We start from the raw sequence: 13,373 nt of genomic DNA, 5'->3' as shown, positions 1-13,373 counted from the left end.
TGCAAAGCACACAAATCTTGCGACCAACTGTACAAAAAGGAATATTTAGCAAAACTGCAATGGAAACAGTTTTTGCGCATTTACAGTCACCTGACTTAGAAGACGCGGTGTGTTTGGGGTCCGTGTACGCAAATAATAATAATAATTATTATCATCATTATTAAAACATTTATTAGGCTACATATTTAGAGACGCTTTTATCCAAAAAAGGAACAAAGCAATTCGTCAAATGTCATTCATGATACGGGTTAGACAATAATAATACAGGGCTAAGATTATCACAAATAAACACAAGATTTTGACGCATATCCAAGGGTTTGTGTGGAGTGTGGAGCGCGCACTACATGGCACGGAGCCGCGGACGTGAACACTTGCATTTTCCTATCAACAGTGGAAACAACTTAAAATAGCCTACTACTCTTATCATTTCTGGTCATACAGAAAATAATAATACATTATTCGCAACTACTTTTATTTGTGTAAACTCACAATAACAAGAAAGCGTTGTGCTTTTTTGTAAAATAAAATAAAACAATCAGGCGTGCTTTCATGATCTCCGTGAACTGGAGCGCGAGAACTGAAACTAAATATAGGCTATGTAGGCTAAAGCTTGAAATGTCCACTTTAAAATGAACAAATTCGAATAGAAAGCTAATACATTATGATTATGTAATGCGTATGAAAGGAGCATTTCTCTCTAAAAGTGCATCTGCTTAACAGCGGAGATGGAGATGTTTTTTAGCCGACTTAGAAAACAATAGTAATAATATTAATGGCTCTTCTCATTCAGCACTGCGGGGAAAATATCAATTCCAGGTTCTAATTTGGCCTTAGAAATCGACATATTTTCCATATTAATTTGGGAAAATATCTGTAAAATATCTGTAATAATAGTGGGTAAATATGTACTTACTCTTTCTGATTTCTGAATGTGTTGCTAAGCGCACTCCGAGTTGCAGGCGTAGGTAGTGATGAAGCTCCATTCCTTTTAAAAAAGTTGAAGAATATTATTGTATCGTGCCATCTTCCCAACGCGCAGGTGACTGAATGATGAAACTTAAAGCATTTGCTTGGGGGCGTTTACCTGTTTTGCATAGATGGCTTAACACATTATCTTGTGAATAGCGCGCTCCGTCAGTAGGCGTGAGCGAATTAAAGTCAATGAGCTCGTAATGAGCTCGACTGGAATCGCTCTCTTTTCATACAGATTACAGAAGCTGAGAATATTTGTTTTTTATATAAATTACTTCATTTGAAAGATGCGATCTCAAGCTTTATGCCCGTGGGTATGTTTGCCTGTTTGACTGCAGTTTCGCGGAGTTACAGATCATTTTCTAACGCGTTTCAAATTCAGTTCATTGTGCGTATATTGTGAGTATACAGAAAAAAAATAGAAACTGAACAGGATCGATTGATGTATAACACGAAAATGAAAGATCAAAATTAACAGAGCATTTTGAGTTTATTTTGCATCTCTAAAAAAAAACACGAGCAAAACGCGCCGGCGCGCTTTTGGTCCCCAGAGGGTTAAAAATAACATTTATAATAATATAGCTGCAAGCAGCAATCACCGGGGCCAAGCGCAAGCAAGACGACAAGACATGCCAAAGTGGCTGGGAGTGAGAGATCAACTGCAGCAAGGAGCAATTGAAGACATTTAAAGATGAATTTTGGCAAAATGGTTGAAAAATCACATGCATTAACTTAAAAATATGATTTAATAGATTATCACTTTCGACCAATAGGTGGCGCAGTTACAAAACTGTTGTGTTGTGGTCAGAGTGAAGTGACGACGACACATACAAAGTTTGGTGTCAATATGTCAAGGCATTGCAGATATAAAGCCTGAATAGTCATTTTGGCATTATGCCTCAACTTTGCATCTGCGGTATACGACCATGGTTTTGTCTATCGACACGAAATCCATAACTTTTACTTGGCACGGTCTGGAGATGACAAGATCCGATTTTGGTGAAAATCGGACACTCGGTCTAGGAGGAGTTCGAAAAAGTACATTTTAAAAGGAAATAAAGATGGCGGACAGGAAGTTTGGCTGACTATGAAGAAATTGGTATCTATGTTTTCAGCATAACCCAAGGAATCTATTAAGACCAGTGTCATTACTATAGGCAAATGTATGCAAAAGTTATTAGCATTTTGGGAAATTTTGTTACAACTTTTGACCAAAAGGTGGCGCTGTCTCATAATCTTTTGAGTACCTTTAGGGCCTTGTACTGATGACCCATACTGAGTTTGGTAACGATACGTTCATGCGTTCATAAAATACAGCATTTTAGCACATAATTCAAAATGGCCGACAGCCAAAATGGCCGATATGGGAAAATTGGATATCAGTCGACTCAGCATGACGCCCTGAATCTAACGAGACCACTTTTGTGATTTTTGGACAAACCGTTCAGAAGTTATAAGCAAAAACATAAATTCTTCATATCTCCGGACCAGTAGGTGGCGCTGCGCCGAAACGCAGCATGTAGCCTCAGGTTATGCTTGTGATGACATATACCAAATTTGGTCTGAATCTGATAAAGCGTTGTGGAGATACAGCATTGAGCCTGTTTTCGCAAGTGCTACGTAAAAAAATTTTGCGCGGTATTCGAGAACGGTAATTCGAATCAACTTGATTTCCATAAATTTTTGTCGGCATAGTAATTTTGTTTCTAGCCCTTATGGTTCAAAAGTTATTAGCATAAACATGAGTGCAACTTTGGACAGTTGGTGGCGCTAGAGGGATTGATTTGGAGACTCCAAATTTGCTATGGTGATAGTTCAGACTGTCCTCTATATGTGTGCCAATTTTCATAACTTTCCCGCAAGCGGTTCTATGGGCTGCCATAGACTCCCAGTCGGAACAATGAAGAAATATAGCTGCAAGCAGCAATCACCGGGGCCAAGCGCAAGCAAGACGACAAGACATGCCAAAGTGGCTGGGAGTGTGAGACCAACTGCAGCTAGGAGCAATTGAAGACATTTAAAGAAGAATTTTGGCAAAATGGTTGAAAAATCACATACATTAACTAAAAATATGATTATCACTTTCGACCAATAGGTGGCGCAGTTACGAAACTGATGTGATGTGGTCAGAGTGAAGTGACAATGACACATACAAAGTTTGGTGTCAATATGTCAAGGCATTGCAGATATAAAGCCTGAATAGTCATTTTGGCATCATGCCTCAAATTTGCCACTGCGGTATACGAAAACGGTTTCGTCTATCGACACGAAATCCATAACTTTCACTCGGCACGGTCTGGAGATGACACGATCCGATTTTGGTGAAAATCGGACGTTCGGTCTAGGAGGAGTTCGAAAAAGTAGGTTTTAAAAGAAAATAAAGATGGCGGACAGGAAGTTTGGCTGACTATGGCAAAATTGGTATCTATGTTTTCAGCATAACCCAAGGAATCTATTGAGATCAGTGTCATTACTATAGGCAAATTTATTCAAAAGTTATTAGCATTTTTGGAAATTTCATTATAACTTTTGACCAAAAGGTGGCGCTGTCTCATAAATTTTTGAGTACCTTTAGGGCGTTGTACTGATGACCCATAGTGAGTTTCGTAACGATAAGTTCATGCGTTCATAAAATACAGCATTTTAGCACATAATTCAAAATGGCCGACAGCCAAAATGGCCGATATGGGAAAATTGGATATCAGTCAACTCAGCACGACGCCCTGAATCTAACGAGACCACTTTTGTGATTTTTGGACAAACCGTTCAGAAGTTATAAGCAAAAACATAAATTCTTTATATCTCCGGACCAGTAGGTGGCGCTGCGCCGAAACGCAGCATGTAGCCTTAAGTCATGCTTGTGATGACATGTACCAAATTTGGTCTGAATCCGATAAAGCTTTGTGGAGATACGGCCTTACGTCTGTTTTCGCAAGCGCTACGTAAAATTTATTTGCGCGGTATTCGAGAACGGTAATTCGAATCAACTTGAATTCCATAACTTTTGGTTGTCAAGGTCTGGAGATGATCTGGTTCATTTTTCGTTAAATTCGGAGCAACGGCCTAGGAGGAGTTCGAAAAAGTAGGTTTTTTGGAAAATTCAAAATGGCGGGAAAACTATTATGACGGAAAATGACGTCATATGGTGGAGTCGAATCGTCATGAGCTCAGGAATCAGAGGAAAAAAGAATTTTGTTTCTAGCCCTTGTGGTTCAAAAGTTATTAGCATAAACATGAGTGCAACTTTGGACAGCTGGTGGCGCTAGAGGGAATGAGTTGGAGACTCCAAATTTGCTATGGTGATAGTTCAGGCTGTCCTCTATCACTGTGCCAATTTTTATAAGTTTCCCGCAAACGGTTCTATAGGCTGCCATAGACGCCCAGTCGGAAGAAAAAAAAGAAAAAGAAAAAGAAAAAGAAAAAGAAAAAGAAGCAGAATAAGAACCAGAACAGATACAATAGGTGCCCGCACCTTCAGTGCTTGGCCCCTAATAATAATAATAATAGTAGGAACGGGAACAGAAACAATAGGTGCCTACGCACTTTCAGTGCTTGGCCCCTAATAATATTATAGTTTTGAAGTGCTGGAAGTATTAGTATACCATAGTTATGGTTAGTTACTACATTAGCCTATATCCATGGTGAATGTTGTGGACTGAAAGTAGTCTATGAGTGTCTCTCCTGGTTCCACGTCAGCGCTGTATGATCTGATGTCTGTGGTTTATAACAGAACTCTGCGCTGAATCTGCATGTTTCTCACTGGATCTGCAGCGATGATGCTCAGCGGCATCCACCACCCCCACCTACACACAATGAGAATTATTTTATTGGAAACTTGCAAGTGCAAATACAAACCAAATATAAACACATCGTTGTTCACCTCTGTTTCCATGAGCAAATGATAACTGGGCTAAGCTGTCATTCCCATACACAATAAATGGCCCTTAAAGCATTTTAACATGCTCATTAACCTAAACAATAATTATAGCTGGGTTTAGTTTTTCAAGAGAGTATCCGTGTAATAAGCGGATGATGAACATCGAGCCGGTGTTATCTCAGAATAAACCCCCTCAGGCTGAAGAAGAGCTGATCCTGATCCCCCGTCGGGTTTACTCTCAGAGAACAACCGGCTGGATGTACATCATCCAGGAAATAACACTCTCTGATGGCTTTCTGTCACCCGTGTCCACAGATCCTGTCCTCCATTGAGCTCCTGCAACACTCGCTGCCCAAGATCAACCGCAGCGCGTCCGAGCCCTCTCTGCACAGGGCGTCCCAGAGCGAAGACATCAGCTCCGGCACACTGGCCTCCATGAAGCTGCCGGTCTTCTGAAGCACACACTGCTGCCCCATGGCCTTTACGGACACCAGACCGCTGCCCCACGGGATTTACGGACACCAGACCGCTGCCCCACGGCCTTTACGGACACCAGACCGCTGCCCCACGGCCTTTACGGACACCAGACCGCTGCCCCACGGCCTTTACGGACACCAGACCGCTGCCCCACGGCCTTTACGGACACCAGACCGCTGCCCCACGGCCTTTACGGACACCAGACCGCTGCCCCACGGCCTTTACGGACACCAGACCGCTGCCCCACGGCATTTACAGACACCAGACCGCTGCCCCACGGCCTTTACGGACACCAGACCGCTGCCCCACGGCCTTTACGGACACCAGACCGCTGCCCCACGGCCTTTACGGACACCAGACCGCTGCCCCACGGCCTTTACGGACACCAGACCGCTGCCCCACGGCCTTTACGGACACCAGACCGCTGCCCCACGGCCTTTACGGACACCAGACCGCTGCCCCACGGCCTTTACGAACACCAGACCGCTGCCCCACGGCCTTTACGGACACCAGACCACTGCCCCACGGCCTTTACGGACACCAGACCGCTGCCCCACGGCCTTTACGGACACCAGACCGCTGCCCCACGGCCTTTACGGACACCAGACCGCTGCCCCACGGCCTTTACGGACACCAGACTGCAGACTCTCACATGCAGAGATACATTCATACTGTCACTCAGAGCACATCAACCCTGCTGTCCTGCCCAACTGATCCTGAAGAGTGAGTGTGTGAGTGTGTGAGTGTGTGTGTGTTAGTGTGTGTGTTAGTGTGTGTGTGTGTGTTAGTGTGTGTGTTAGCGCTGGAGCTGAACTCTGCAGGACAGTGGCTTGAACACCTCTGATGCTCTCAGAAACGAAGGCTGTTTTCTGTTTGCAAGCCTGAGACGAATGCAGGGACTTTAGATAATAAGAAATTTGCTACAATCCCTCATTTTTGTGTGTTTGAAAAGATGTTGCCCGAATGCTCAAAGAGCGATGATGTTTATATATTATACACACATAAAGAGCTTCATAATTCAGTCAGTATTGAGTTGCCATTGAGTGGTGTTCAAGATGTGACTGTCTTACGCAATTTGAGATCAGTTTTGTGATGTCAAGTATTTGAAGGTGTTCTTGATATGTATAGAGTACATACTGTTAATCAGTTATTTTAATAAAATTAAGTTAAATACCCTTTTCTATCATTGTATGTCTTCTTATGCTGGGTTAATGCTCTTTTATCCATTACAGGCTTTATACAATTACACAATTACACAGATCATGGGTTCTCGTACTGTGATTCGTGTGTTTTCTCCTTGAGCATCTGCTGACCGCTGTTGGTTTAGTGAGTTGCGTGTGAATCCCTCATTTGTGTTTTGTGTGGCTAAAGATCAGCTTTACTACTCAGGGCAGTGGTTCTCGGAGAGACCAGAAGATGTTTTCAAGAAAACAGAATCATTTGAGTACTCGGTGTATCGTATTGCTTTCCAAGTAAAAAATACACACATGGAAGAAATCAAAACCAGCGTTCCCTTTCCCTCTGCGTTTTCTTTCTGCTGGGGAGAGGCTTTTATCTGGCTGTCAGTGCAGACCAGTATTGCCAACTTAGTGAATTGGTGACTACCAGCCGAAGTCCAGTACAAAGTACGAGTCCATATTGGTAAAACATGGATACATTCATCACATTGTGGCAACAATGCATCATCTGCACCAAGAAGTGTAAAACATGAAAGTATGATACTGGCTATCTTCAGTCTGGCTGTGCGTTCACACCGCCGCCGGCGAGAGCGTCAAAGTGGCCGGAAGTTATTCATTTTCAATGAGAGCCGGCGGCGAGCTCTGGTGAGGGCGGCGCGGCGCGTCTTGGACGGCGAGAGCGGTGAGGAGAGTTGAAGTCAGGTCAACTTTATGGTAATGAGCTATGACGCGGTTTGGCGGCAACCAATCGGAATGTAGAACTGCTCCGTTTGAGAGGATTCCAGGGAACGCAGTGTAAACTTTGGTTCCGACCACATTAGTTCCCAAACAAAATAAAGGAAAGGTTAATCATTTGAATTTGATAAGAAGGGACGCAACACTATTTATAGGCAAGATTTTCGTGCTAGAGCGCTTGTTTTTCAGCGGGAATGCAAATTAGAATGGCACTTAACCATGAACCCAAAAGCCACACCACACACACGGCTTTAAATTGGTTAATTTCGTTAGCAAACATGTCACTATAATTAAGTTCTTTCCATCGATCAATTTTCTGCGAAAATAACGGTTGACATTCTTGTTTGCTTTGCGGCCGCTTTAAATAAAGTTTTAAAAAAGACCAAGCATTCGATCTACGTCAGAGCATCCACGAATCTTTCCACGGCGTCGTTGGCAGTGAACGCACGGTAAGAAGTGTAAAACATGAAAGTATGATACTGGCCATCTTCAGTCTGGCTGTACGGTGGCTGGGACAGAGTGTGTCCTAGTGTGTTATATCCGCAGATGATAGCATGCAAGCTGAAGTGCCATTTAGAAACCAAACACCCGACACTCAAAGACAAACCCTTAGATTTTTTCAAATGAAAGTTATCTTGCCTTGCACAACAGAAACGCAACATCAGCAAACACACACCAGTGTCTAGAAGGTGTCAGGTCTCCTTCCACGTCTCGCAACCTGTTGCCAAATCAGGAAAACCTCACACAATTGCCGAGGCGCTAATCTTACCCGCTGCCAAAGATGTCTGTCAAGTTATGTTTGGAGAGAATGTCTCAGCACAGATTAGTGACTTCCCTCTGTCTCAAGACACCGGTAGCCGCTGCATATCTGACACGGCAAGCGACGTTCAGGAGTGATTGCTGGCTAACATGCAAAGCCAGTACTGTGTCCTGAAGCTTGATGAGACCACAGATGGTGCAGGACTGGCACAGTTGCTCAGATATATCATAAATGGCAATATTGAGGAGGACATTCTTCCAGCGCACACAACTGGCGAGGCAATGTTTGAAGTTCTGGATGGGTTTATACGGGATGCAGGCATGTCATGGGATAGATGCAGGACAGGGCCTGTTCAGTGAGGGTTATCGTCTGGTCACTCGTGTCCAGCATTCAGCCCCTTTAGCCAAGTGGACCCACTGTATGATTCACCGCGAATCTCTTGGAGCTCTTGATCAGCTGATTAATAAAATTGACATGCTTCCCATGTCTTAGCCGACTGTGAGTAAGAGAAAGGGATAAATATATCTCTCCTTCGATGAACACAGAAGCTCAACATGTTGAAGGAATGATTCAACAAAATTTCAGTGAGGATTTCAATTAATTAGCCGATCAGAGATCCTTCAGTTGGGCTCTACAGCTCTTGGTTGGCCTGCGTTTTGGTTTGGAATATTTGGGTTATTTGGAATAATCCTCAATTGTCCAACATTGAATCGTGAATTGTGCTTCTTTGTCCCAATGATTGATTATGTCATGACTAACGAGACGGGCGCTTTGTCCCAATTTGCACAATTCGTATGTGACTGTTTTTACAATGCAAGATTAATCTAATGCATTTATATGTAAAATAGTAATAGTATGTTATTACAACCTAGTTCTCTTGTCCAAAGTAGTTATGTAGTTTAGAAACATTTGTAATAATTAATGCCTCATACCTGTCCATTATATAGTTTTATAAAAGTAACAACATTTCTCTAAAAGTTATGAAAAGTAATGAGCTATAAACGCTTCAGTTTACCAGTGTTCATTCACTTGAAACTTCAGATCAAGTGGGACAATCCATGCGTTTTGAATTTGATTGGGAAAATAGCCATTTTGGCCACTTTAACCTTTTTATCTGGCATTGATAGAATTTCTGGCAATCCATACCGGTGTGATGAATCCCAATCTTCAATCAGGAGGAGCTGGATGAAATACTCTGAGTGATATCAATCCACAATCTGACCTCTGACCTGTAATGCTGCCTGAACCATAATCATACACGGTTGGTTTGTTGGCCAGAGGAGATCTGACCTCCGACTGAACCTGGGTTCTCCCGAGGGTTTTCCTCTGTTCTGTCACTGATGGAGTTTGTGTTCTTCACTGTTGCCTGACTTGCTGAGTTGAGGACACTCAATATTCATCAGTATTGTTGATCTGCCTGCACTGACACCATTATATAAGAACTGAACTGAGCTGATGAAGGCATCGCTGTTTTCTGCAGAGCTGCTTTATACAGTGGGGAGAACAAGTATTTAAAACACTGCTGATTTTGCAGGTTTTCCTACTTACAAAGCAGGGCTGTCTCTGGGCAATACGGACTCTCAGCTTCTCCAAAGATCTTCTATTGGGTTCAGGTCTGGAGACTGGCTAGGCCACTCCAGGACCTTGAGATGCTTCTGGCTGTGTTTCGGGTCGTTGTCCTGCTGGAAGACCCAGCCACGACCCATCTTCAATGCTCTTACTGAGGGAAGGAGGTTGTTGGCCAAGATCCTGTGATACACGGCCCCATCCAAAAAGCTCTATTTTTGTCTCATCAGACCACATGACCTTCTCCCATTCCTCCTCTGGATCATCCAGATGGTCATTGGCAGACTTAAGACGGGCCTGGACATGCGCTGGCTTGAGCAGGGGGACCTTCTGTGCGCGGCAGGATTTTAATCCATGACGGCGTAGTGTGTTACTAATGGGTATCTTTGAGACTGTGGTCCCAGCTCTATTCAGGTCATTGACCAGGTCCTGCCGTGTAGTTCTGGGCTGATCCCTCACCTTCCTCATGATCATTGATGCCCCACGAGGTGAGATCTTGCATGGTGTCCCAGACCGAGGGAGATTGACCGGAATCTTGAACTTCTTCCATTTTCTAATAATTGCGCCAACAGTTGTTGCCTTCTCACCAAGCTGATGCCTATTGTCCTGTAGCCCATCCCAGCCTTGTGCAGGTCTACAGTTTATCCCTGATGTTCTTACACAGCTCTCTGGTCTTGGCCATTGTGGAGAGGTAGTGTTAATTTTGTCACCTATTTTTAATTTAGTCTTAGTCTTAGTCTTGTGCCAAATGTCCTTGTTAGTCTTAGTCATATTTAGTCATTCACATATCTTTTTTTGTTAGTCTAGTTTTAGTCGACTAAAAGTCTCATCATTTTAGTCTAGTTTTAGTCAAAAGAGAACTTAAGGTATCTTAGTCAAGTTTTAGTCGGCTAAAAGTATTTTCATTTTAGTCAAGTTTTAGTAAAAAAAATCGTCTTTTTTTCAAATAACACATTATTACTGAGATTATTTCTGATTAACATTTCAGTATAAAAGTGTTTCACATATCTCAAATATTGGTTAAATGTCATAACCTGACAAAATACACTTGTTGAATGATTTTTGTTGAATGCAACTGTTAAACATGTCTGGTTTTCAATTTCTGAGGAGACACATTTACAAATGAGGAAACTGTTCTGAAGAGTATTTTATTTTAACCAACACAAATTAAAAGCTGGGGCCCAACAGACGACTGAAGTTACAAAGGCGCGGGAAGACGTTTCAGGTTGGGGTGCTCCCCGGTGCTGAGTTTTTTTCATGATGATACCAGAGCATTCTCTGATGATACTTGATGAGGCACACGCGCGCGGTCTCTTGCTCTCTCTCCCTCTCTGCCGTGCATGCGCTGCGCGGTTTGGAGCACAGTCTCTGTCTCGCGGGCGCGCTCGCTCTAGATTCCGGAGATTTTAACTAATTCGCGGGCATCAGTGAGCCGCTATCAATATGCGGGAGACTCCCGGAACTTCCAGGAGGCTATTTTTTTTTACACCATAGCTTCGTAACGTTACTTGAGCAACAGCGCGAACTCATTCGGAATATTTTAAAGGCGTAACAGCTGATGAAAAAGCAGAGACGATTGTAGACGAAAATGAAGAGAGATTTTATCTTATTTTTTATTTTATGCAAAACATTTTCGTCTCGTCTTTTTTCGTCAACAATAATGCATGTTAATTTAGTCTTAGTCAGCGTTTTTGAACAGTAGTGCAGTCTCGTCATCGTCTCGTCTCAGTCATGGAAAAAAAAGTCGTTGACGAACATATTTCGTCTCGTCTCGTCTGACGAAATTAACACTATGGAGAGGTTGGAGTCTGTTTGATTGAGTGTGTGGACAGGTGTCTGTTTGATTGAATGTGTGGACAGGTGTCTGTTTGATTGAGTGTGTGGACAGGTGTCTGTTTGATTGAGTGTGTGGACAGGTGTCTGTTTGATTGAGTATGTGGGCATGTGTCTGTTTGATTGAGTGTGTGGACAGGTGTCTGTTTGATTGAGTGTGTGGAGAGGTGTCTGTTTGATTGAGTGTGTGGAGAGGTGTCTGTTTGATTGAGTGTGTGGAGAGGTGTCTGTTTGATTGAGTATGTGGGCATGTGTCTGTTTGATTGAGTGTGTGGGCAGGTGTCTGTTTGATTGAGTGTGTGGACAGGTGTCTGTTTGATTGAGTGTGTGGGCATGTGTCTGTTTGATTGAGTGTGTGGACAGGTGTCTGTTTGATTGAGTGTGTGGACAGGTGTCTGTTTGATTGAGTGTGTGGAGAGGTGTCTGTTTGATTGAGTGTGTGGACAGGTGTCTGTTTGATTGAGTGTGTGGGCAGGTGTCTGTTTGATTGAGTGTGTGGGCATGTGTCTGTTTGATTGAGTGTGTGGACAGGTGTCTGTTTGATTGAGTATGTGGGCATGTGTCTGTTTGATTGAGTGTGTGGACAGGTGTCTGTTTGATTGAGTGTGTGGACAGGTGTCTGTTTGATTGAGTGTGTGGACAGGTGTCTGTTTGATTGAGTGTGTGGACAGGTGTCTGTTTGATTGAGTGTGTGGACAGGAGTCTGTTTGATTGAGTGTGTGGACAGGTGTCTGTTTGATTGAGTGTGTGGACAGGTGTCTGTTTGATTGAGTGTGTGGACAGGTGTCTGTTTGATCGAGTGTGTGGACAGGTGTCTGTTTGATTGAGTGTGTGGACAGGTGTCTGTTTGATCGAGTGTGTGGACAGGTGTCTGTTTGATTGAGTGTGTGGACAGGTGTCTGTTTGATTAAGTGTGTGGACAGGTGTCTGTTTGATTGAGTGTGTGGACAGGTGTCTGTTTGATTAAGTGTGTGGACAGGTGTCTGTTTGATTGTGTGTGTGGACAGGTGTCTGTTTGATTGAGTGTGTGGACAGGTGTCTGTTTGATTGAGTGTGTGGACAGGTGTCTGTTTGATTGAGTGTGTGGACAGGTGTCTGTTTGATTGAGTGTGTGGACAGGTGTCTGTTTGATTAAGTGTGTGGACAGGTGTCTGTTTGATTGAGTGTGTGGACAGGTGTCTGTTTGATTAAGTGTGTGGACAGGTGTCTGTTTGATTGAGTGTGTGGACAGGTGTCTGTTTGATTAAGTGTGTGGACAGGTGTCTGTTTGATTGAGTGTGTGGACAGGTGTCTGTTTGATTAAGTGTGTGGACAGGTGTCTGTTTGATTGAGTGTGTGGACAGGTGTCTGTTTGATTAAGTGTGTGGACAGGTGTCTGTTTGATTGAGTGCGTGGACAACACTGAATCCATTGAGTTCTTCCTCGGTGTCGCTTCTGAACAACTCCGCCAACTAGAGCGCCCTCTCGCGGCTGTAGACGGTAATGTTTTCTCTCGGTTCATCTCAGTCAGTAAGAATTAATTTGATATATAAGTCGCACCTGACTATAAGTCGCAGGACCAGCCAAACTATGAAAAAAAGTGTGCCTTATAGTCCGGAAAATACGGTATATGCATTTTAAACACATTCTTCATCCTAATTTAATTCAACAGCTCAGGTAAAGTTAATCATATGACCCATATCAGTCATCTTCATATTACAGACTACTTTCCTTGACCACCCCTGCAAACCCGTAATTCACACACGCTGCTTACACCCCCCCCCCCCACCCCCACCCCCACCCCCAATGTTGTTATGAATGTGTTCTAATACACATGAAGACTATTAGAGTATCACCCATGGGTTGATCCGTTTAAACATTGACTGGTGTATATAAGTGGCCAATCAGCTGAACCAGACATACTAGAATCCAAACAGCATTTCAAAGTCAGCATTTCAACCCAAGTTACAGTAATAAAAACACCTACATTTTTATT

The 13,373-nt window shown here is 43.3% G+C and overlaps 1 protein-coding gene across 4 annotated transcripts in view; it reads left to right on the top strand.

Annotated features, from left to right (window-relative positions):
* The window catches only part of raf1a (Raf-1 proto-oncogene, serine/threonine kinase a), a 77,281-nt gene extending 70,774 nt beyond the window's left edge, over nucleotides 1-6,507 (top strand). For all 4 annotated transcript variants that reach the window (XM_079589172.1, XM_079589173.1, XM_079589171.1 and 1 more), the window contains one exon: nucleotides 5,165-6,507. In XM_079589172.1, the coding sequence (XP_079445298.1) occupies nucleotides 5,165-5,305 (141 nt within the window). In that variant the 3' untranslated portion in view covers nucleotides 5,306-6,507. The remainder of the gene's footprint in view (nucleotides 1-5,164) is intronic.
* The last annotated feature ends 6,866 nt before the right edge of the window (nucleotides 6,508-13,373 follow it).

Source organism: Phoxinus phoxinus (genome assembly GCF_949152265.1).
Source record: "Phoxinus phoxinus genome assembly, chromosome: 18".
NCBI lineage: Eukaryota > Metazoa > Chordata > Actinopteri > Cypriniformes > Leuciscidae > Phoxinus > Phoxinus phoxinus.
This window is presented reverse-complemented; position numbering and strand designations above follow the sequence as displayed.